At 48.5% G+C, this 26,656-nt stretch overlaps 1 protein-coding gene across 1 annotated transcript in view; it reads left to right on the plus strand.

The window, feature by feature from the left end:
* Positions 1 to 26,656, plus strand: part of LOC146869633 (putative E3 ubiquitin-protein ligase MARCHF10) — a 461,326-nt gene that overhangs the window by 128,182 nt on the left and 306,488 nt on the right. The window contains exon 5 of the mRNA XM_085608984.1: positions 15,014 to 15,130. Coding sequence (XP_085465110.1) covers positions 15,014 to 15,130 — 117 coding nt within the window. The remainder of the gene's footprint in view (positions 1 to 15,013; positions 15,131 to 26,656) is intronic.

The raw sequence follows: 26,656 nt of genomic DNA on the forward strand, positions 1-26,656 counted from the left end.
ATCCGGCGTGTTAGGGGAAAGCGGAAATGGACATGTTGCAGTGAATTTATCAAGACTAAATGCAAGTGGCTGTGACAGTGGTAACCCTGGGCGTAGTTCGCGTAGTAGCGCAACGCGTAGCTACGCGAAGTGCACTTCGCACTACGCGAGATACGCGTAGCACTACGTGAACTACGTAGTACGCTGTTCGCGATGATTGCACAGTGCTTGATGCTTGTCCGCACTGTGCAATCATTGCAAACGGCATCTTGCACAGTGCAAGCGGTCGTTTTCTGCCGCACAAGTAGATTCTTACTCAAGCTGTAGCTTTCTCAGCGTGGACTGGTAGTTTCTCATCGTGAGCGGTCGCGAGCATACACGACCACTCACAATGAGAAACCTGACCTCCCCCTTTGAGAATCTCGCCAGGAGGTTTATTTTCCACGCTCGCGATCGGCAACTTGATGTTGCTGATCGAGAACGAGCAAAAAATGCTCGTTCGCGGTCGCCAAATGACGTTGAGGACCGCAAGCGAGCAAAAAATGCCAGCTACGCTAAGCGATTTTGCACTGTGCTACGTGTAATTCGTGTTGCGTAAAGTAGCACAAACTACGCAAACTTCGCGAGCGTAGCGTATTTGTCCGCCCAGGGTTAGACAGTGGGCTAAGTGTAGGTGTCCCATCGAACCCTATCGATGTTATCATTGTGCCAGACAGGGGAGCCCTAGGAACCAATTGTTTAGACAGAGCACTACGAGTAGCTCCTGTATCAACCAGGAACTGATCAGTAGAGCCCAAGACATTTGCATCGACATAGGGACCCCTCTGATCTACTGGGTCCTCAACCGGTTCCTTACCACATCCTAGGCATTCCTATGCATAATCAGAATCCTTAGGACCATCAGCCGAATAATCAGACATTTGGTATTGGTTTCGTCTATCAAAGGTATTAAAATAATTTGGATTGTGTTCAACTGCCTCAATTCTGGTACGATTATCCATGCCTCCCCTATTTCCTGTGTTCCCTGGACGGCTTCTCATACTTCCTCTACCCCGCTGATACTGCTGGCCTTGCAAAAGGGGGCACGCAGCACGCCAATGTCCAATTTCTTTACAATAAGCACACTGATCAGAAGACAAAGTTGCTCGAGGGAAAGGGGGTACACCAGGGCGATACATCGCACGTCCACCTCTACCACCACCTCTAAATGAGGGACCATAGACTTGAGCCAACATAACTTTTGTTTTTAGATCCTTAACCTTTTTATCCTCCTTGCCTTTTACTTCCAATTCCTGTCGCTCATAATACTGAGCAATAGTCAAAAGGGAGACCGGGGAAGACGTAGTCCATGAACTCTCGCTGGCCTTTAGGCGACTAGCTATTTCTGGCAACATGTTAGCGACCAATTTGTCGACGAACAGATGCTTACCCGTGTCATCTGTCAATGACTGCCCATTAAAATCATGGAATGTCTCTTCAAATCGTGTGAAGAAATCAGAAACGGACTCATACGCTTTCTGTTTACAAGACGCTAATGTAGTCCAATCTATTTTCTTAGGGGGTATAAGAGTTTTCAATTTAATAACAATAGCTTTGGGAAGATCTAATATCTCCTGTTGTGCTTTCTGCGCAGGCTCTCTAGCTGCATCTATTTGCTCTAAATGCACCCAAGTATCACCATAGGCTACATTATCATCTACCTTCCGAATTGATCCCCACATATCAGGGGGCAAAATAAGTCCCAAAAAAAGTCAATATCTGGCAGAGTCATAGTACAGGAGCTAATAGCTTGTTCCACTTCTTCATAAAAAGCGGCTGGGTTTTTCCGTGGGCTGGGCAAAGCAGCTTTAAGAGCCTTAACGTCTGCTCTACTCCGAGGAGTGTAGACCCAATTATAAATAAAATATCCCTTTGCATCATCTCAATCTTTATCATCATTCGTTCCCACTCCCTTTGGGGGAACATACAGAGGTGCTGCTTCACACATGGGTTTCATAGTGTAGGAGAGTAGGGTCTGCAATCCTATGATCACCCAGATTTTTTGCTTTTGCTTCATTGGTTTACGACTTTCCCTGGCTGTGGGCCTGCCAATCAGACCCACAGCCTAGCTGTTCTCTCTCGAAATTAACACACATGTACATTAGGTGCATCCACTAATTGGAACTGGGCCGCCTTGTCAGTCCCTGTCTCAGCATACCACAGGTATCCAGGGCATCGGTGTACCCAGGGCCTACCAGGGGCTGCAGCATGTATTATGCCACCCCTGGATGGCCGCCCAAATTTGACACAACTGGCTGCACGACAGCTGGGGCAAGGTGGTGTAATCACCCGTTGCTGTAGGTGTAGTATTCCTATACCTAACCCTAAAATGGACACATGAATTCCTATCAGTCACTCCTATGGCAGGCCTTATCAATCCTGAGGGCAGAGTGCTGGGGATCATGTGGGACGGTGCTCTGGCGCGAGCTGAGCCCGTCGACGGCTTGCGGAACCAAGTCCTAAATAGCCGTTCCATGGTGACGCGGGCCAACTACCTTAAAATGCATTATAATCCTTGCGGTTATTTGCTAACTTTGGCATCGCATCACCTACACATGTCGAGTAAGGTGTCATACGAATTGGAATACGAACCCCTCGCCAATTCTGGCAACGGGGTTAGCATTCCCCCCTTTTAGAGGGGCACGACATGGAAGTAACCTTGAACCCCGGTTAAAGTTGACTCAAGCCTCAGCATCACAAAATGGATGCTGCCACCAGACACAAGTCTGACCTCCTGCAGCTGGGAGACCTTCCAGCGAAGGGAGCTTGGACAAAGGGTTTCCTGTCGAGGGCGGTGTTAGCACCATCCCAGACAGGGTTTGTGTATCCCAGGTAGGCAGGGCTGAAAGGAAGGTGATTGCAAGTGGCACCCCGGTGCTCACTGTGCATAGCCCGGCTCAAACCAGTTTCGGGGGCACACCAGCCCCTGAGCTGGGGCGAAGCCGGACAAAGAATAGGGGTGTAACCACCCCCCTCCTGGTCCCACCCATAGGTAGGACCTAGTCACAGGCCAGCCCCTTTTTCCTAGAATAAAGGTGGGAGCGGGTCCCCTTCCCAAATTGGATAATTCTGAATCTTGAACTACTTTCCACGAAAGGAACTCTTGACTTTTCTGAAGACTCTCCCTTGTGGCTAAGGAGTAGCCACCCTGCACCAGCAGGCACCAACTAAGCGCTTGCGGTTTGCTGTACATCTCTCGCACGGATCAAGACTGCCCAGCTCGACGAGACCCGGGTTCCCTGCCATCTCTGACCTCTACCTACATCGTCAGCTCAGCTGAGACTCGTAGGTGTGACGAGACTTGCGGGACCGGCCATCTTCAGAACCTGCACGACGCTTACCTAACACGCCCACCGAGGGACCCTCGAGTGAGTGTACCTAGGGTTTGAGAAGCCCTAACCCTGAGCGGCTCCAGCACCGAAGTCCGCCTCCCCAGCATCCACGAGATCTGCGTGGGGGGCCCTTCTGCTCCTTGCTGTTCACCGCGTTGTCCGACCACTCGCCGACCGGCTTGTGGCCCTCTTCACGACGCACCACGATAGTTTGTTTTCATCACTGGTCTGGTTGCTCCAGACTGGCCCTTGCTCCCCTTCAACAGAGGAGTACCTCGGACCCTCCTGGTCCACTCCAGACGCCATCTTGACTCCACCTTGTGGCATTGCCACTGCCAAGACCTGCTGCCCCACTCTAGGGCCCAGCATCATCAACAGCAGACACCTTCGTGGGACAGCTCGCCCTCCATCCTGGTCGCCGCCGCGCCTCCTGGTCCGAGGAACAGCCGAGTCCGACGTCATCCACTCACCTGGTCGAGGTGACTTCAGCCGGTACCTTCCTGGTACCCACACGATCGCTGGCTAGCGGTTGAGAACTGAGTCCCCTCTGCTTTCAGGTTTCCTTCATCACCGATCCAGGCTTGGATCTCGCTGAACATCGTCACTGGTCGCCTGCCAGCAACTTCTTCTTTCAGGCTCCTGAGACTACAACGAGGACTCCCGACATCTTGCCGAACCTCCCGCAGCTGCAGCCTCTGGGCTAGGTAACTCGAGCATTTCGGTGCTCCATCGCAGGTTCGCTCTACAAGTGTCCAGTTCCTTTTTCGTTTAGTCCCACTGATCGGATCACTCCGGAATCAGTAACTCCAGACTCTAACCATTCGCATTTCACTGTTAGCGTAGATGGTTTCTCGTGCCCCTCGGGCATTGGTGTAAATTGTGCAACTGAAGTATTTTCTAAGAGTTTTGTAGTGTGCTTAGCTCCCTGACTCATAAAGAGCCAGGGTAGTCTTGTTATAAATAAATATCCTTTATTTTCATAACAACTTGTGTGGTGTCCTTTCACTTGACGTTCAAGGGGTATATGTGATGGTAAACAGCTGGCTTAACACGCCCTCTAGAGTTTAGCCTAAGACTGCTCGTATCCACGCTACTAGGATAGCTGGTCTATAAGGTTGACTTACAACCAATCATCAATAAGGGTCTTTTGGAATGATACACAGTGATCACTAGAATAGTGAGCACTACATATCAGGCCAACTTCTCACATTGGTGAGCAGCGGTTGGGATTTGAGCTTGCTGTTGTTTTACCACACACGTATCCTAAGAATATCAAAGTGAAAGATCACATAAGTACCCAGGTACATATAACTTAACTTAGAATACTCTGAGTTCTACTGAACCAGCTGTTGTAGCATAACAGGGCTTAGCACACCCTGACTACAACTCTTAGCAAGGGATCAGTAGGTAAACACATAGTGTAGGTAGGTGCATCACTTACACCTCACTAGAAGCATGTCGGTCCACGGAGAGTCTGCGGAGACTCCCTTAGTGGTCAGTGACCCTCCACAGGTCATGTCACGATATGCAGCTCTTAGCTTCAAGGAGATGAGACAACTGTGTGCCTCCAGGAAGCTAAACCAGGGTTCTAACCCTACCATCGCATTTCTGATAGGTCTCTTAGAGACGTACGATGCCAGGAGGTCCTCTAACACAGGTCCCCCCAATGCTGATGGGAACATGCCTCCCTTAGAGGGAACCCTTGGTGACCCAGACCTCGACCTCCATACAGAGGAGGAAGACGAGGAGGAGTTATCAGGAGACGAGGCAAACAAAGGTCCAGTGGTAGTCGGTAGGCTTACGAGGACCAACTTAAGCAGGCATGAGAATGGAACTGGGGGAGCCCCGGGCCCACGCTCAAGCAGGCCTAACATTGGGAACGGACGAGCTAGGTCTCTCTCCAGAGGCTCTAACAGATCTGTTCGAACACATGTCACTCAGGCATCTTCTCAGAGAGGAATGACGTCCCCTCAGAGAAGGGAGCATGAAGCGAAGATGAGGGAAGTCAATCTGAGGATCGAGCGGGAAGAACTTGCCCTCGCCAAAGAAAGACTTGCCTTAGCCCGAGAGCAGAAATTAAGTGGGTTAGATCCCACTGGTGGCAGCATTCTCCTTAGAGAAAAAGACAGGGGTATAGACACTAGACACCTGAGTAAAATAGTGCCCCCCTTTAAGCAAGGGGACGACATCCACAAGTGGATAACTGCTTTGGAGAGGGCCTGCACTGTCCAGTGCGTCCCCCAAAGTCAGTGGGCAGCTATACTGTGGCTCTCCTTTGAAGGTAAAGGACGAGACAAGCTCCTCACTACTAGAGCTGAGGATGCGAACAACTACCAAGTCCTGAAGAATCCACTGATTGATGGGTTCGGCTTAACCACCGAGCAGTACCGGGTGCTGTTCAGGGACACCCAGAAAATCCAGTCTCAGGATTGGACTGACTTTGTCGATTGTGCCACTAAGGCTTTAAAAGGCTGGTTGCTGGGTAGCAAGGTTACTGATTACACAGGGTTGTACAATCTTATCATGAGAGAACAGATTTTAAACAACTGTCACAACCAATTGTTGCATCAGCACCTTGTCGACTCGGATCTGACCTCTCCCCAAGAATTGGGAAAGAAGGCAGACAGATGGGTCCGAACAAGGGTCAAGCAGAACCAGACTCAGAACCAGGGTGGTCAGAAGAAAGCAGACCAGAAGGGTAGTAACAAGAACGAACAAAATGACCAGAAGTCTTCGGCAGGTCCCCAACAAACCAAAGAGGGTGGGGGTCAGGCTTCACAGATGAAGAAGACCCAAGAAGGCCAGTCAAAAAGGTGGTGCCAATACTGTAAAAGTAAGACTCACTGGTTTAGTGAGTGCACCAAGAAAGGAGGGCAAACTCCTGCCACTGCAGCCCCTAAGGCACCTGCACCCCCTAGTACAGTCAGCAGTGGTAGTGCGCCTCCCAAGGCATTAGTTGGGTTAACCTTGGGAACCGAGGGGAGTGACGACTTAGTCAGCACGCTCACTCAGGCCGTCCTTGTCTGTACAGGGGATATGGATATGTCCCCTGATGCCAGTCCCAATACTTTGGGCAAATACAGACAGACACCTTTGATCAATGGAAAAGTGGCTCAGGCCTACAGGGACACTTGTGCCAGTGTCACCATGGTGACGCCTAACTTTGTGGACCCTGGACAGATCATGCTAGGTACCGATTACCTAGTGACCAATGCCAGCAACGTCACTACCAATCACAGTATGGCAGTTGTTGATTTCTCCTGGGGAGGGGTAAGTGGCCCGAAAAAGGTTGTGGTTAGTTCAGACCTCCCCGTAGAATGTCTGTTGGGCAATGATTTGGAAACGTCACAATGGTCAGAAGTGGAGCAGAGGACTCACATGGAAATGTTAGGCTTGCCAACACATGTCCTTGCTGTGACCAGGTCACAGGCCAGAAGATGCCCCTCTGAACAGGTGCTGGATCCTGGAAGAACGGACCAGACACCTTCCAAGAAAAGGAGCAGTAAGGGTAAGGCTTCGCCTTCCCCCTTGCCCCAGGTCGTGGATCAAGTCTCTGAGGAGGCTGACCTTAAAGAACTGAGTGAAACTGAGCCAAAAGAGCTTGAACCTGGTCAGGTTGAGTTTCTGGGCTCAGGGGGACCCTCCAGGGAAGACCTGGGGAAGGCACAGTTAGACTGCCCCTCACTTGAACCCCTCAGACAGCAGGCTGCTGCTGAGGCTGCAGGGAACGCCACAGGTACCCACAAAGTGTACTGGGACGATGGACTCCTGTACTCCGAGGCAAGAGACCCCAAACCTGGCGCGACCAGGAGGCTGGTCATCCCCTTGTCTCTGAGAGGTTTCCTTCTTACCTTGGCCCACGAGATTCCCCTTGCAGGTCACTTAGGCCAGAATAAGACTTGGGACAGAATTGTTCCACACTTTCACTGGCCCCACATGTCCGAAGATACGAAGGAGTTTTGCCGCTCCTGTGTCACTTGCCAAGCCAGTGGTAAGTCAGGTGGCACGACAAAGGCCCCCCTCATACCACTACCGGTGGTGGGGGTACCCTTTGAACGAGTGGGGATCGACATTGTCGGACCAATGGAACCCCAGACAGCATCAGGGCACAAGTTTATACTGGTGGTAGTGGACCACGCCACCAGGTATCCTGAAGCTATTCCCCTTAGGACCACTACAGCACCTGTGGTGGCACGGGCCCTACTTGGAGTGTTCTCCAGAGTGGGCTTCCCTAAGGAGGTCGTCTCAGACAGAGGTGCAAACTTCATGTCGGGATATCTGACTGCAATGTGGAAGGAGTGTGGTGTCAACTACAAGTTCACCACACCCTATCACCCACAATGCAATGGGCTTGTTGAGAGATTCAACAGGACCCTAAAAGGGATGATTCACGGACTACCTGAAAAGCTTCGGCGGAGATGGGATGTCCTGATACCCTGCCTCTTGTTCGCCTACAGAGAGGTCCCGCAGAAGGGGGTTGGCTACAGCCCTTTTGAGCTTCTGTTCGGACATCCTGTAAGGGGACCCCTTTGTTTGGTAAAGGATGGATGGGAGAGACCTCTCAGGAAGCCGGCATCAAACATTGTGGACTATGTGCTCGGCCTCCGCTCGCGGATGGCGGAGTACATGGAAAAGGCATCTAAAAACCTCGAGGCGAGCCAAGAATTACAGAAAGCTTGGCACGACCAAAAGGCTGTCCTGACTGTGTACCAGCCTGGACAGAAGGTGTGGGTGCTGGAGCCAGTGGCCCCAGCAGCACTCAAAGAGAAATGGTCTGGGCCCCACACGATCATTGAGCAAAAGGGAGAGGTCACCTACTTGGTAGACCTGGGAACTCCCCGGAGCCCCCACCGGGTGCTCCATGTAAACAGGCTCAAGGCATATGTCGACAGGGAGGGCATGGGCTTGCTCATGGCCACAGATGAGGGACAGGAGGAGGAGAGTGACCCTCTCCCGGACCTGCTCTCTCAGAACCCTGACGATGGGTCAGTAGATGGTGTTGTCTTTTGCGGCAGCCTCTCTGGACATCAACAAAAGGATTGTAAACAGGTTCTTCAATCCTTTCGACATATGTTCTCTCTGACACCCAGTCAGACCAATTGGTGTACCCATGAGGTCGACACTGGGGACAGTCTGCCCTTAAAGAGTAAAATCTATCGACAGCCTGATCATGTCAGAGACTGCATCAAGACAGAGGTGCAGAAAATGTTGGAGCTGGGAGTCATTGAGCCCTCGGACAGCCCCTGGGCTAGTCCCGTAGTTCTCGTGCCGAAACCACACACCCAGGGCGGTAAGAAAGAGATGAGGTTTTGCGTGGACTACAGAGGTCTCAATGCAGTCACTAAGACTGACGCCCACCCAATACCAAGAGCAGACAAACTTATAGACCGGTTGGCTTCGGCCAACTACTTAAGTACGTTTGACCTGACAGCTGGGTATTGGCAAATCAGGTTAGCTGAGGAGGCCAAACCCAAAACAGCATTTTCTACCCCGGGTGGGCATTATCAGTTCGTGGTAATGCCCTTTGGTTTGAAAAATGCACCTGCCACCTTCCAAAGGCTGGTGAATCGAGTTCTCACTGGGTTGGACGACTTCTGTGCGGCGTATCTGGACGATATCGCTGTCTTTAGCCCCACCTGGGAGGATCACCTGGTCCACCTGAGGAAAGTGTTAGAGGCCCTGCAAAAGGCAGGCCTCACTATCAAGGCCACTAAGTGCCAGATAGGGCAGACACAGGTTGTATACCTGGGCCACCTTGTAGGTGGAGGCCAGGTTCAGCCATTGGAGAGCAAAATACAGGCCATCCAGGACTGGGCTCCTCCAACCACCCAGACTCAGGTTCGAGCTTTCTTGGGCCTGACTGGTTATTACCGGAAATTTGTCAGAAATTATGGATCCATTGTGACCCCGCTAAACGATCTGACAAGTAAAAAGATGTCAAAAAAAGTTCAGTGGACAGCAAGCTGTCAGAAGGCATTCGATGACCTAAAGCAGGCCATGTGCACAGCACCTATCCTAAAGAGTCCAGACTACTCCAAACCATTCATTGTCCAAACAGACGCTTCGGAGTTGGGTGTGGGAGCTGTTCTATCTCAACTGAATTTTGATGGTCATGACCAGCCCATAGCTTTTATTAGCAGGAGGCTGACCCCCAGAGAGAAGAATTGGTCAGCTATTGAGAGGGAGGCCTTTGCTGTGGTTTGGGCCCTGAAGAAGTTGAGGCCATACTTGTTTGGCACTCACTTCAAGATTCAGACCGACCATAAGCCCCTCTTGTGGCTAAATCAAATGAAGGGTGAAAACCCCAAACTACTTAGGTGGTCCATTTCCCTACAGGGGATGGACTTCACAGTGGAGCATAGACCTGGCACTGATCATGGCAATGCAGATGGGCTCTCCAGGTATTTCCACTTAGAGCAAGAAGACTCACCTGGTCAAGGTTAGCTTATTGTCCCAAAGTTTGGGGGGGGGGTCATGTAGGAGAGTAGGGTCTGCAATCCTATGATCACCCAGATTTTTTGCTTTTGCTTCATTGGTTTACGACTTTCCCTGGCTGTGGGCCTGCCAATCAGACCCACAGCCTAGCTGTTCTCTCTCGAAATTAACACACATGTACATTAGGTGCATCCACTAATTGGAACTGGGCCGCCTTGTCAGTCCCTGTCTCAGCATACCACAGGTATCCAGGGCATCGGTGTACCCAGGGCCTACCAGGGGCTGCAGCATGTATTATGCCACCCCTGGATGGCCGCCCAAATTTGACACAACTGGCTGCACGACAGCTGGGGCAAGGTGGTGTAATCACCCGTTGCTGTAGGTGTAGTATTCCTATACCTAACCCTAAAATGGACACATGGATTCCTATCAGTCACTCCTATGGCAGGCCTTATCAATCCTGAGGGCAGAGTGCTGGGGATCATGTGGGACGGTGCTCTGGCGCGAGCTGAGCCCGTCGACGGCTTGCGGAACCAAGTCCTAAATAGCCGTTCCATGGTGACGCGGGCCAACTACCTTAAAATGCATTATAATCCTTGCGGTTATTTGCTAACTTTGGCATCGCATCACCTACACATGTCGAGTAAGGTGTCATACGAATTGGAATACGAACCCCTCGCCAATTCTGGCGACGGGGTTAGCATTCCCCCCTTTTAGAGGGGCACGACATGGAAGTAACCTTGAACCCCGGTTAAAGTTGACTCAAGCCTCAGCATCACAAAATGGATGCTGCCACCAGACACAAGTCTGACCTCCTGCTGCTGGGAGACCTTCCAGCGAAGGGAGCTTGGACAAAGGGTTTCCTGTCGAGGGCGGTGTTAGCACCATCCCAGACAGGGTTTGTGTATCCCAGGTAGGCAGGGCTGAAAGGAAGGTGATTGCAAGTGGCACCCCGGTGCTCACTGTGCATAGCCCGGCTCAAACCAGTTTCGGGGGCACACCAGCCCCTGAGCTGGGGCGAAGCCGGACAAAGGATAGGGGTGTAACCACCCCCCTCCTGGTCCCACCCATAGGTAGGACCTAGTCACAGGCCAGCCCCTTTTTCCTAGAATAAAGGTGGGAGCGGGTCCCCTTCCCAAATAGGATAATTCTGAATCTTGAACTACTTTCCACGAAAGGAACTCTTGACTTTTCTGAAGACTCTCCCTTGTGGCTAAGGAGTAGCCACCCTGCACCAGCAGGCACCAACTAAGCGCTTGCGGTTTGCTGTACGTCTCTCCCACGGATCAAGACTGCCCAGCTCGACGAGACCCGGGTTCCCTGCCATCTCTGACCTCTACCTACATCGTCAGCTCAGCTGAGACTCGTAGGTGTGACGAGACTTGCGGGACCGGCCATCTTCAGAACCTGCACGACGCTTACCTAACACGCCCACCGAGGGACCCTCGAGTGAGTGTACCTAGGGTTTGAGAAGCCCTAACCCTGAGCGGCTCCAGCACCGAAGTCCGCCTCCCCAGCATCCACGAGATCTGCGTGGGGGGGCCTTCTGCTCCTTGCTGTTCACCGCGTTGTCCGACCACTTGCCGACCGGCTTGTGGCCCTCTCCACGACGCACCACGATAGTTTGCTTTCATCACTGGTCTGGTTGCTCCAGACTGGCCCTTGCTCCCCTTCAACAGAGGAGTACCTCGGACCCTCCTGGTCCACTCCAGACGCCATCTTGACTCCACCGCGTGGGTTGCCACTGCCAAGACCTGCTGCCCCACTCTTGGGCCCAGCATCATCGACAGCAGACACCTTCGTGGGACAGCTCGCCCTCCATCCTGGTCGCCGCCGCGCCTCCTGGTCCGAGGAACAGCCGAGTCCGACGTCATCCACTCACCTGGTCGAGGTGACTTCAGCCGGTACCTTCCTGGTACCCACACGATCGCTGGCTAGCGGTTGAGAACTGAGTCCCCTCTGCTTTCAGGTTTCCTTCATCACCGATCCAGGCTTGGATCTCGCTGAACATCGTCACTGGTCGCCTGCCAGCAACTTCTTCTTTCAGGCTCCTGAGACTACAACGAGGACTCCCGACATCTTGCCAAACCTCCCGCAGCCGCAGCCTCTGGGCTAGGTAACTCGAGCATTTCGGTGCTCCATCGCAGGTTCGCTCTACAAGTGTCCAGTTCCTTTTTCGTTTAGTCCCACTGATCGGATCACTCCGGAATCAGTAACTCCAGACTCTAACCATTCGCATTTCACTGTTAGCGTAGATGGTTTCTCGTGCCCCTCGGGCATTGGTGTAAATTGTGCAACTGAAGTATTTTCTAAGAGTTTTGTAGTGTGCTTAGCTCCCTGACTCATAAAGAGCCAGGGTAGTCTTGTTATAAATAAATATCCTTTATTTTCATAACAACTTGTGTGGTGTCCTTTCACTTGACGTTCAAAGGGTATATGTGATGGTAAACAGCTGGCTTAACACGCCCTCTAGAGTTTAGCCTAAGACTGCTCGTATCCACGCTACTAGGATAGCTGGTCCATAAGGTTGACTTACAACCAATCATCAATAAGGGTCGTTTGGAATGATACACAGTGATCACTAGAATAGTGAGCACTACATATCAGGCCAACTTCTCACACATAGTAACTTCAATATCACTAGTATCTTTATATGTCCCCGTAGCTCTCTCTTGTCGCTCCGGGTTCTGAACTGTTTGTTCAGTTGTAGTTTTACCAGCTGCTTTTTTCTCCTCTCGCAGACGGAACGTGTCAGTGCGCAATTTAACCACTCACCTAATTAGATCAGGCACCTGTGAAGGAAGAAAAGTGCCATCACTTAATTGTTTATAATTAGAATTTATATCAGAGGGCTCTAAACATCAGAATGTTTTCTAAAACTGAGTATTACTTCCCAAGTAAACGTCTTTACAAAATATAACTGCTCTAAATCTATCCACTGTTGAACCATTGCTAAGAGTTCTGGGGCGGAGGCACTCCCACGGGCTGCTTTACAAGCAGCGGATCAAATAGTGGCCTTGCATTCAGTAGTCCAAGTAGAACGAGTCTTCCGCCCATCCTGCTTATCTTCATATTTTTCTTCTGAATACAAATGCTCTTCATCAGAACCTTCATTCTCAGGGGCACTAGGGAATTTATACGGGGTGGAGGTCGATCTAACAAAATAGAATCATCTTGAGGTCTATTAAGTATGGGATAAATGGGGCGCCTAATAGGGTATTGGCAAGTTACCTCTAAACGATGCTCCCTATCTAATTTTTCTTTTATTTCCTTCATCTCCTGTTTTTTCAATTCCAATGCTTTTTTATATATTGTTTTTCGCTGTTCTTTTTCTGCTATCGCTTCTTCTTTCCTCACTCTCTCATGCACTTCTTTCTCCCACATTCGTACACAATCAAACATATCTTGTCGACTCTTTTGTTTAAACAGACACTGCTCAACATACTGAATCTTTTTTTAATTAAATGACCCATTTACTGGCCATCGTAGATCAGGATCCTTTTTTGTATATTTGTTCCACAGTGTGCTATACATTATGGAAGAAATACCGTATTTAATATACATGTACCTATTAGGTGTCCCCTCTAGGAGAGCCGGCTGACTACTTTCTAAATCCATTTTGGTTCCACCAAGATAGCAACACAACCTACGAAGTGTGCTAGGAGCAGGCATGCTACCAAATTGTAGTAAAATATTATTCATCCCTGATATATCAAAGTAGAGAAAAATCTCCATATTACCTGCCTTTATTTATTGCAATAAACAAACAAACAAACAAAACCAGAATCTTGGCAAAGCAAATCCAAAATCAAGAGTGTCGCTTCAGCGACCTTACCAAACAAAAGTCTCCAACCTCCAACTGCAATCTCTTGGTCGACCTAATGGTCACTGCAAAACTTGCACTAAAGGAGATTTCAGTCGGGACCGGCCACCACCTGGAGGGTCAAATCGGGAAAACCGGAAAAGCACTTCGGTCTGCAAAGACAAAAGGTCTCCTCGTGCAGGACGTCTCCACAGTAAGCTTCCATTCCTCCGTTAAGACCACTCCTTCTGACGTCCGCGTCTCCGATGAGCCCCACAAGTCGGGTGCCAAACTGTGGAAATGTGCCTTTTCAGGGGCACACCGGTGCAGGGTTCACCCTTAAGTTTGTCCACGGGTCCTTAGACTAACAAAGAAGAGATTGGCACTGAAGCTGGAATTAAAAATAACAAGTTTATTAATCACTCAAGAGTGGGACTACATCAATACAACACCCTCAGGCGCTGTAGGAGGTAGCACATGGAATACAGAAACCATGGGCCTTTTATACACAGTTTGCTGCAGAGTAAGCATGTAGTTACAAATAGAATTTACAGGCCTACACAGGAATAGATACTGAGAAACATGGTCAGATGAATATCACTTAGTCAGCAAAGTGGGAGGGGAAACAGAACTGCTTACATCATTTGGCTATGATAGATAGTTACATTCTCAGACAGGTGCATTCTAGCAGCTACCGGCCTTTCTGAGCTCATACATTGCTCTGGCTCAGTACAGAAGGAGTTAACTAAGGTTGATGACTCAAGCAGAATAGAAAAGCAGGCAACAGTGAAGACGGCAGAATCATAAGGCTAACAAAATGGATGCTGCAAACAAGATGCCTTCAGCTTATGCTAACAGCAATTATTTTCGATTTCCACATATGCAGCTCTACCTGTATGGCTGTTTTTGCAGAGTTTCATCTCAGTGTATATTTTGTGTGCCTGGGCACCTACATGCCTCTTATCCAATGAGCACACACGCCTGCTGACCGTGTACATCGGTTGCCTGTGTGAGGATGCTACCTATGTGCATGCATGTGTGTGATCTGAATGTACATACATGTTATGCCTGTGTGGTTACACTGAATACCAGCCATACATATTGGTGTGGGCTTTGGCCGTGCTTGTTTGTGAATCTCGTGTATACAACTCACCGGCTACTGAGAATGTGAACACAAAGAGAATATGAAATGCAGAAAGGAAGCAGGCAGGCGGACTCGGCGTTGCCCAGGAGAGAGCGGGTGTTTACCTGCTGACGGTCTACAGCGTGATTCATGGCTTCTATTGTTTACCAGGATGGGTGAGCTCGGGACAAGGCGTCCAGTGCTCCTCAACCTCTGATTGTAAGGAAATGTGTCTGCGTGCCAGTGCAAGCAGGGTCAATATTAGGGCAGACAGAAAAAAATCTGTTGCTTTGTTTTTCACAGCTATCCAGCCCCAGATCTTATCCAAGAGGACCCGGCTGCACCAGAGGAAGCTTCCAGAGAGAGCCCCGCTGCCCCGGGCCCAGGGCCCCGCCTCCTCGCTGCCGGAGAAGACACCAGGTACCGGGGGGGGGGGGACTGGAGCAGATACGTGACCGCGTGACCTTGCAGTTGGTGGTATTCGGTGCCGCAGTGCTAGATTTCACCCCTGATCTCTTTTTCATCAGACCGTGGTATTTCCCAGCTCGGGCCGCTCCTCTCTCTGCCAGGAATAGAAGGCGGCAGGTCATGTATCGCAGCAGGAAGATTTGACAGGGAAGGGGTGCCGTGAAGGCTGCCCATGAGTGACTTACACTGAGATCCTGGACCCCTCAGTCTTGAGCGAGTGCAGAGGTACAGGCACGATTCATCAAGCATGTAGCATGGCTTGGATAAAAAAAATTGCTAAAATTCGCGCCAAGAATTTTCAATTCTATTAAGGACACGAAGGCGAGGATAATGCTTTCTCTTTCTTTTACTGTCAACACAGCAGCCAATGAAAAACGTTCATTTATAACAAAAAACGACATTGCCCATGATGCTCTTGCATCAGTCACGCTACATCAGCCCCAATAAGAGCCATCAACACAGTCTCACGATCCTCTTACTTTGCTCGAACTGTAAAGTCCAACTACGAGTCAACTTGAATGATCAAATAACTTCCTCCAATGTGGAAGGTTAACAGGAAACCATAGGTCCATGTAGAGACTTCAACTTGAAGAATTTTCTACTCAGATTTCTTATCCTATCCTGGAAGAAAATGAAATGAACAACCCGTAATTCCAGTCCATTAGAAAATCACATCACATCATATACGGGTGGGTAATTATTACAATGACAATTTAATATAGCCGGGTGATATAATCCTCGCCTCCGTGTCCTTAATAGAATTGAAACTTCTTGGCGCGAATGCTAGACATTTTTTTATTCTATTGCAGGACCGGAGGCTTCGGATTATGCTAGTTTAACGCTTACCATAAACAACTGATGTTATATCTCCCACCGGCTTATAATAGAATTGTTTAAAAGTCGATTCAGAGGACCAATCAGCACAGCGCATAATGTCTTGGATGTTAGAACCCAACATATAAGTCTTAGATGCCATGGCACCACGAACAGAATGTGCTCCAAACATTTGAATATCAATACCAGCTTCCTGCATAATGTAGTTGTTACTGTTATCATTGTGTATAAGGCACACAGAGATTTAAATTTCTATGCCATGTTCGGGCAATCCTGGTGTATATCGTTTGTGTGAAGAAAGAATCCTAAACAATTTAAAATACCTAGCTTTCTATCGTTACAAGATGGCGCCATACTAGAACGCCGGCAAGGGGGAGGTAATATACGCATGCTTCTTGCCTCAGGTGTCGTCGCTGTCTATGATATATATTGGAAGTGCTGTTAATCTTGTACCGCCGCTGCCTCACCTGTAATCGGGTGATTAGAACTTAGAAGGTACGTACTGACTCCATGAGTCTAAATGAATTTTATACTAATGGGCGCATATTCGATTTGCCCGACTGACACACTGAAATCGTATTTACCTGCAGGTCCCCGTACTTTAGGGACGTGTGAGCTACAATTCACGATATTACGCGGTGAAAATAACTAATAGCAGCATCTGGATTATACCGTGGTGAAATTCATTTTGAAATGCATTAATAATAGTCGAGGTAAGAGATTATGTGCTATAGAAACACGTAGTTGATTTACAACATATTGCAAAAAGATAATCAGTTATATTAAGTATTGATTATATTGTATGTATTCTTTGCAGAGGTTATCTTCTTTTGAAACGTGGAGTAACATTATAGTTGGAATTCATACACAAATACGGGAGGTATGATGGTTCGGTTTTGGAAATATGAGGTGACTGGTGCGTACTGAGAAACCTTGCCCCATGTGCTCCATAACTCATCCTGTTGCTATTCATTTGATTTCAGATACATGACCTAATTGAAGTTTAAGGTACTGATCAATCAATTATTTGCCTTTTTGGCGCACATTAGATACTAATGGTGGCATGATAATATTTCAAACTATTGGATTGGTAATCACTATAGGATTATGATATGACGTATACACATTAATCTTAGGACACTTTATTATAATTTTGTTATCATTTAAATAAGGACTATAGGTTAGTAGAACATGTGCATGTGTATATACTGAGCACTGGAAACTTATGTTGTAAGCACAGTATGTAGTCCTCATTAGGGGTGGGCGGAATTACCGGAAGTGCCTTTCGCCAAATATCACGAAAAGGCACAAAATCTCCGCGATCACGCGATATTACGCGTGATCGCAGAGATTAGTGCTTCCGGTTTCGTTTTTGTTACAGGAGCATCGTGCCAGAATGATTCCTGCCCTGCATATTTACCCAAGAAGATGCCACCGTTTTGTGCAATACCTCTACTCAACTGGAGTACTTTCTACTGGCTAATCAGTAAGTGCTTACTTTTACTTTGCCACGGCGCCGACGGGCCCCCTCGAGTCAGCTGTCCATCATAGTGGGGGAAAGGGCGGGAAGACGTTGCCCACCGCTGGTGTGTGGGGCGGGGCTTCCATACAGTTCACATGCCTCTTGTTTAGGGCCAGAGACCGATCAGAGCAGCAGACGAGGAGACAGAACCTCCCGGTGTCAGGAACTACATGGGGATTGCGCTCGAGAAAGTCATGGCTGCACAGAGCTCCATCAAGGACCACAGCTAATTTTTGACGGTAGATATAGGGAGAAAAGCACACCTGCCCAGCCTCGACCTAGCTCCCGAATGTTTTGTGCTAATTAATGCGTTACTGAATTTGAGCTTCAACTCGGGCCCCTGCTTTATTTATATCTGTAAGTGCTTCCTGTTGAGGTTTACTTTTTGTGACAGGAAAGGACTAGTCTCAAGGCGACAATTTCCGTTCCCTCGCGGAAATTGCGATGATTCGGCATTTTCGCGTTCCGTGCGGAACGCGAAAATGTCGAATAGTCGCAATTTCCGCGGGCGGAACGGAAACTGTCGACCACCCATAGTCCTCATGCATGAGGTTTTCTTTGGGCTCACTTTAGCTGTTATTTTTAATTTTCTTATATTTGTTGGTACTACAATTGTGGTTATTTGTTACTTCCAGCCCTGAGGAAGTCGCACGGTTGATTACCATAGCGACGAAACGAGTTGGGAATGGAAGATTTTGGAAATAAAAGAAGACTAAAAGGTCCGGAGCCCAATTGAATTTTGTGTTATCTCAGTAACTTGTATACTGTATATGGACATTGAGTGTGTGCATCAGCATAATTTGTGATTTTCCTGCTTAACAGATCGTAACCATCTGGCTATAGTAGCAGCTTTTCACTGGCTTAAAGGGTTTTTGCAAAGCAATTAACAACTGAGTACAATCTTCCGGTCTCAGAGACCGCGTGCATTCTTCCTGTTTTCAAACATTGCACAACACATAATTTGTCATTTCCAGTGAATGCATTGTATTCAATATGTTTTGATAAAGTCTTTGTACGTCCTGTAATAGTAAAGGAAACTCCTTCTGGAGTAAATACTTTACCTGAAATATCCAAGGCCCGCACGTCCGATGATCGCCTACAAGCTGACAGGCTGAAAAGCATAGCCAATTTGGCAGATCATTGTTTCCTGGACAAGAGATTATTCGCTGGCCAACTATTAAAGAGGGATATGACCAAAGAGACGTCCCATAAACCCGTATACTTGGGTTTAGGAGGATTAGCCACCCGTATGCCCTTAAGGAGCTTACATACCACTGGGTGCATGCCGACTGGTTTACCATCAATCTGACAGTGGCTTGCGGGAATGGCTGATCTAAAGTTGTTTACAGAGCAGTAAGCTAAACCCTCAGTGGGCTTATCCAAGAGAAAATTCACGACATGGGATAGTTCTGCCCCCACGGGATCCATGTGCCGTTCCAGCGCCAACCCATCCAGCCTTTCCAGGCTGAAGAGTATCGCTTCCTTGTTGAAGGAGCCCAGGCTTGCTTGATGAAAGCTGCAGCCTTGTCCGAAAACCCCGGCTTCTCCCACTGTTGCCGGAAAGCCGCCATGCCATCAGCGACAGTCGTTACGATAGTACCATCGGATGCTGTTCCTTGTGAGGGCCCAGGAGAAGAGACTCCGACCAAGGGAGCATCCTGGGGAGATCACAACTCCTCTCTAACAACACTGGGAACCAGGGTTGCGATTTCCACAGGGGCGTCACCAAAATCACCTCCGCTTGCTGTCTGACAATATGTGACATCACCCTAGGAATCAGAAGAAAGGGGGGAAACACATAATTCAGCCCCCCTGACCAATCCTGAAGGAAGGCGTCGGTCGCCTTCGCAAACGGGTCCGGTCTCCAGCTGAAAAAGCTGGGAATCTGTCGATTTAGCCTGGAAGCAAACAGGTCTATCTGGCAAGGACCCCAAATTTCCTGTAGCCACTGGAATATGATTGGCTGCAGTTGCCAATCGCTGTAATCTCTGAGGTGCCTGGAATTCCAGTCTGCTTTCAAGTTGGATTGACCCAGAATATACTCCGCTATTACTCTGATCTGACGACTCAGGCAATAATGCCAAAAGTCCTTGGCAATCTCCACTAGTAGAGATGACCTCATGCCTCCCAACTTGTTGATATACCTCAACGCTGAAATGTTGTCCATCCTGAGAAGGATACAACATGAGGTCTTCTTGGGCGATAATATCCTAATTGTGAAGGAACCCGCGAGGAGTTCCAGACAGTTGATGTGCAGTGATAACTGCTGAGGAGACCATCTTCCTCCTGTGAAGATATCTCCGCAACGCTCTCCCCAGCCCCAACGGCTGGCGTCGGATTCTATTGTAACCTTGGATTGCAAGCCGAAAATTGCTCTGCCGTTCCACACTTCCACGTGGCCCAGCCACCACTTCATTTCCTCCCTCACCTCCTGCGACAACAGAACCAAGTCGGTGTAAGACAGACCTTTTTGGAGATGTTGAATCTTTAACCTCTGCATAGCCCTGTAATGGAGAGGGCCCGGGAAAATTGCCTGAATCAAGGAGGCCAAGGAGGCTCCGCAAGATCTACAGATGGATCCCCATCGAAACCAGGAGAATGGTCACCCAAGCACTCGTCAGTAGCAGGCTGGACTACGGCAATGCCCTCTACACAGGAACCACAGCTACACTCCAGAAGAGACTCCAACACTTACAAAACGCATCTGCACACCTCATCCTCAGACTCCCTCGCCACAGCCACATCACCACCCACCTAACAGATCTGCATTAGCTCCCGGTCAACAAGAGGATCACCTTCAAACTCCTGACCCCCCTCACAAAGCACTCCACAACACCGGACCTACATACCTCAACGAATGACTGTCCTTCTACACCCCAAACCGCCAGCTGCGCTCTGCCGACCTCACCCTCGCCACCGTTCCTCACATCCGCCGAATGACCGCAGGAGGCAGATCTTTCTCCCACCTCGCCGCAAAGACATGGAACACCCTACCCGCCCACCTGCGTCAGACCCAGGACCTGCTGACCTTCAGGAGACTTCTCAAAACCTGGCTGTTCGACCAGTAGCTGCTGCCCCCACCCATTAGCGCCTTGAGATCCATAGAACTCCAGATGAAAACCCTGAACCGTCTATATTACCCATGCGTCCTGAGTTAAAATCTGCCAATTGTGGACAAAGAACTGTGTCCGACCCCCCAATGGTAACTGAGAAATATCTGTTACACGTACCTGCGGAATTTTGCGCCTGAAATCCTGCTCTGTTCCCACCTCTGTGGAAACGACGTCTGTTGAATCTGCGGCGTGTTGGGTAGAATGAATCCCATTCTCCTCTGCCGCGACCATAGTCGCCTCTCGGGGGACCTTGATTGTAGAAACGGCCTGACGAGCGTCCCCTGCCTCGTCCGGTCCTGTTAAAAAGGCCTTGCTGGAAGACACATTTTATGCCAGATCGAGCGATGTAAATGTCCCCACGTACTTAGATACATCTTTCACAAAGCGATCCCGAAAGAGATTGCCGTCAGCTAGGGGTCCCGGCTCTTCGGCGGCTAGGTCAGTGAGGTTCGAATCCATGCGCATGAGCAAGGATTTGCGCCTTTCAGTAGAAATGGGGCAATTGGCATTGCCAAGGAGGCAGATCGCCCTTTGGGTCCATCCTGCCAAAATATCCGGATCTACAGGACTTGACTCTTCATTGGCCACCAGGGCCATTTCCAGTATTTTAGCCAAAGGCCCTACTACATCCAGTAGTTTGTCTTGACACCCACGCCAAGCGCGGTCGATCCCTTTCTTGGGATCCTTTGCAAACTTTTTCAGAAACGTGAGGAGACTAACATCTATCTCGGGAGTCTCTGCCACCTTATCTGGCAGATCGGGTCGAGGGCACTCCGAACGGAGTCTATTGCGGACCTCCTTGTCGAACCCTTTGCGAAAGTTCTCGTGTAAGTACTCAGTGACTTCTGGGGCCCAGTCGGACGAGCGGGGGTGTACAATGTCACTTGGATTAAACGTAAACGGGGTATTAGCTGGAGTATCTGGAGTCACGGAAGCAACCTTCTTAGCCTTCTTTCTAGGGGGTGCTTCCTCATCGGTTGTGTCAGTGTTGGTAGTGTCCGTATCCACATAAACCCTATGTTTGCTCTTTGCTTTGCCACCTTTAGAATACGCATGTTCCCCTGTCTCGGTCTGGGGTAGAGAATTTAACACATTTGAATGTGGCCATTGTCTCTCCTTCGCTGTGTCTTTGTCAGAAGGGGTATCAAGCTTTGGTTTGTTTTTCCCGAACCCATGGCGCTTAGCAAAGCTTTCAAGCTGCTTTGTAATTGGTTTTAAGGCAGCCACCAATGCTTGTTGCACAGTGCTTGGTACTGTGCTCTCTAGTACCTTGTTAACAGAGTGCTGGACGGATGCATCCAGTGCCTCGACACTGGTGTCTCCTGCTGTCCCTCATAATATACTTCTCCTCATCATCCGGATTTCTCACCCATTCCTCGATGTTATATCAGAAAAATAGTGACTGTGGTGAGGAATAAATGTTAATAGTTAAATCAATGGAGGAGTAATGGGGGGGCAACCCACTTGCACACTTATAATAATTCTCAGTAGAGTACCAAGCCCCCTCAGCCAAGCTGTACTTAGATTATTGCAGCCAAGAGGCGTAGGAGCCAAAGATAACTTATTTGGAGCGTGTGCCCACTCCCACAAGACGATTATTCTTACTGCCGATCAGGCGTCCTGCAAACCCCTCTGACTCTCCGCGTGAAAAGCAGTCAGAGTTTCAAAAAACGGGATGATCGCGACGTGCGCAGCCCAAATGCAGCCCAAAACATGCCCAATTGGGCTGTGCACGTCGGCCGTAATCACTCGGCTCCTGTGATGTTGTCAGGCGATGAGGGACGCCCAGGACAACTGCGCGCGCGACCGAACGGTCTGAACAGTAGGGGTGGGCGGAATTTGCGGAAGCGACTTTCGCAAATTATCGCGAAAATGTTAAAAATCTCCGCAAACAAGCGGAAATATCGCGAAGATGCGGAAGTTTTTTTCCGGCATGTTCGCGAGATTTTCTGCATGGTTGCGGGTCGCCAACTTACCCATGTGGTTGCTTGCGGGCGCGGCCATCTTGTTTTCAGTTGTCTCGCGGTGCATGATCGCGAGAAAAAAGACGTGATCGCGCGACGCATGCCGTCACTGCGGACGCGAACTGTCGCGAGACAGCGCAAATGGCTAAAACAATACAACATCTCATGGAGAACGCGACCGGATCGGGAAAACTTGTCGGCGAACGCGGGGATTCAGGTAAGGCGATCGCGCGCGCGCGAGAATGTATTATTTTACAGCGCGAGCAAGAACCAAATTATCGCAAAGCTGCGGAATGCGGAAATTTTGACATTTCCGCGCTCTCCGCGGAACGCGGAAATGCCAAATTATCGCAAATTCCGCGAACGGAACGGAAATTTTGCCCAGGCCTACTGAACAGTCCGCGAAAGCGGAGAGATACTTCCGTTTCCGTCGAAGCAAATGAAATTGACAACGGTAGCAGCGCTACCAAACACGGTCAGTGACCCGTCCTACCGCGCGCAGCGCGACAATGAAATAAATACTTCAATCACATTGAAACTAATCACAGGCAAAGGATATAAGATTTCGGCAAATATACAATGATACAAAATACAATATTGATACCAATAATAATACGCCAACGCACAAAGCGCAAAATGAATAAAGCATTGAGAGAGCACTTAACTCTGCTGTGAGCAGCAAAGAAAGAGGATCATGAGACTGTGTTGATGGCTCTTATTGGGGCTGATGCAAGAGCATCATGGTCAATGTAGTTTTTTGTTATAAATGAACATTTTTCATTGGCTGCTGTGTTGACAGTAAAAGAAAGAGAAAGCATAATTCGAAGCCTCCGGTCCTGTAATAGAATTCTGATTGCTTGGAAACACCTGCCTGTGGGTAAATTGGGAAGTTTTCTGTGTCGACCATGGCTATGAAAGTCTGTACAATCACTGTCAGTGCTTCATTTGTAAACAAATAATAATAATACTTTTTTTTTTTTAAAGTGCCAGGGTCCTCACCCATTGCTTCTCTAGCGCAGGCAATCCTAGGTACCAACACAACTACAAACTATCACACTATTAATCTGACAATTCAGGATATTCCAGGCCCCTGAAATTATAAGAATGGCTTGGGTACTGGAAATAATCATTTTGAAAGCATGTTGAATTAATAAACAACTGCTGTGTGCTCACCTCTAAAGTAGACAACCAGTGCCACCATATGGCAAGCTGTCATAAGTGCTGGTGTTGACAATTAAGTGCCGGTGCCGAGTGTCTGAAACCACATATTCAAATTAAGCACAGTATGGTATACGAGTGACTCCGCCCCTGGGTGAACTCCCTTCTTTAGTGGGCAAAAACCTTTGTCAGGTGGCCCTGCTAGGATTGGGTCTGCTGCCGATGTCACATGCAGCAGCAGTGTTGCATTAGTGGGACAGTCAACATCGTCATGATGTAGTCACTCCAAAGTGATCAAAGAGTAGTAGCGACTGAGGCTAATGAGGGAATGTCTATACACCACATGGAAAGCTTGAAGCAAAGCCCTTTGTAAGCCAGGGCACCCAGCTCTCCCTGTCGACCCCATGTGCTTCCATTGTCACCGTTTGGAAGGGATAAGTTCAATATTAGATGTGAACTAGCTTTTCGTAAGAGACATTGCAGACAGGCCGGAAGGGGAGGCAGGCCATTTTGTTGATGAACCCTGGATACGTTGAGGAGGGATAATGAAAACTAATAGTGTTGGTGTGGGCAGCTAAGATTCAATCTGGTTACATCCAAAGCAATCTTTCGGAGCAGTGCAGTATATAGAAGATTGTATTGAAGCCCATGACAGAGGGCTGGGATATTTTTTCAGAGTTTTAAGATTTTTTTCTGATGCCTCTGCATTTTCAGATAAGGTGAAAAGGCAACGTAAAAGGCACTGGGAACGTTCTGTGCTTATTAATTTATTTAGTTATTACACTATTTATAAAGAGCGGATCCAGACACATGGGCAACCGAGAGCTTCACATTTAAAGCCTGAATACATCAAGCTAGATAATACTTCAGACTGGAGAAAAGAAAATGGGAAATGGGACCTCGACCAGCACACACAGAAGCTATATTATCACTGTACATAACACTGGAAGATCAGAGCCAGTGTATTGTGTTTAGTCCCGGTAGGCTAGGCCACCTTCAGAGGACGGTCGACAGGGAAAATCTTAATAAAAGTGGTAGAAGGGACGATTGAGTGGAAGCTTTAAAAGAAATATAGGAGGCAATCCTGGCAAGGAGAGTTTGATTTTAGACACATGCAAATGTCCCCAACCCCAGAGTAACACAAGAAAGCCTTTGTTCACAGGAAGGGTGGTAAATTGTTGGCACAGTCTTCTAACAGGAGCAGTGTTGCCACAACCAGGGAGTGTAGTGTAAAGCATCCAGGTTAGACGTAGAGGGGTAACTAAGTGAGAGCAAAAATAGGGCTAAAGGGTATGCAATCCCCCTGCTGTTCCCACAGGTATGTCTCTCTCTCTCTCTCTCTCTCTCTCTCTCTCTTTCTCTCTCTCTCTCTCTCTCTCTCCATATATATATATATACATATATATATATATATATATATATACATATATATATATATATATATATATATATATATATATATATATATATATATATATATATATATGTATATATATATATATTACCTACTAGCGGTCGCCAGTAGGTAGTTATAGTTAGGACCCTCTTACCATAGGAAAACTGCAACATTCTATTTTGAATAACTTTGGCGCCGGTCGACGAATCCTCGCGAAATTTTGAAAATAGGTGGGGCGCTGCGCTCCGCTCCTACCCTGAAAGTCTCGGGGGGATTCGTCAAGCGGGGGCTGAGATAAAAGGGGGGTCCCAAAACGCGTTTTTCCCATGCATTTTTCCATAGGACCTTTAGACACAGCTACAGCCTGAACGGCTGAACAGAGTTCCTTGAAATTTGGCAGAGAGGTAGTCTACAGGTCAAGGAAGTGCCTTTTGTAGGTTTGTTGTAAATCTGTTCAGTAGATTCTGAGAAAATAGCCTTTAAATGAATATATATATCTGAGCCAGCTTAAGGTGCGCTTACGGTGCGCTTACCGTACGCGTACGGTGACGTGCGCGAGCGCAATTCTGATTGGCTGTTAGATCTAAGTAAACATTCGAATCGGTCGAAACCAGGAAGCGGCGGCTGCCATTTTCTCTCTCGCACTCTGAGTGGGGCAGCAAAAATAAAGCCAAAAAATGTCTAAAGGGGCAGTATATTGAGATCATAACCACCCAGCATTGATATAGGGGTCCCCAAACAACCCCCAAGGCCAAAAATTTATTTTATTTTTTTCCGAAAAATCGCCGATTACGCTTACCGTACGCGTACGGTAAAAATTAAATAAAAAAAAAAATTATCCACACTCTCCCCACCCCGTGTGCAACTGGTGCCCGAAGGGCACCATTTGTGAATGGCATATTTGACCTGTGAAATTAATAAAGAATACATTTCACAACGATGCGCATAATATGTCCCCCATGTGTGCACGGTGCGCGAAGCGCATCGTGCGTACATGGCCCATCCCGCATAACGTGGGCACGCGGGGCGCGCAGCGCACCGCGTGACCACCGTGCGTGCACGGCACTAACTGCGTAAAGTGGGCGCGCGGTGCGCGAAGCGCACCGTGCGCGCACGGAACGAACTGCGTTAACTGGGCGCGCACGCCACGAATGGCGTAAAGTAACAGCATTTAAAAAACCGTACAAATTCACTGAAAAAACCATAGGTTTCACACACGTTATAGTTAGGAATTAGCATTTAAAAAACCTTGCAAATTCACTGAAAAAACCATAGGTTTCACACAAGTTATAGTTAGCTGTACATTTCACTCGTAAAAAACCAATGAAATTCCCCCGTTATAGTTAGTGCAGGCAACTATAACTCACGCGACCGCAATCCTCTGCTGATGACATATGTGTCTTTATGAAAAAAAAATATTTGTAATATATGTATAGCTAAAATTTAATGGAAGAAGACATGGGCAAATAAGTGTCTAAATACAGTATTAGC

The sequence above is a fragment of the Triturus cristatus genome, chromosome 1_1 (assembly GCF_964204655.1).
Source record: "Triturus cristatus chromosome 1_1, aTriCri1.1, whole genome shotgun sequence".
Taxonomy (NCBI): domain Eukaryota; kingdom Metazoa; phylum Chordata; class Amphibia; order Caudata; family Salamandridae; genus Triturus; species Triturus cristatus.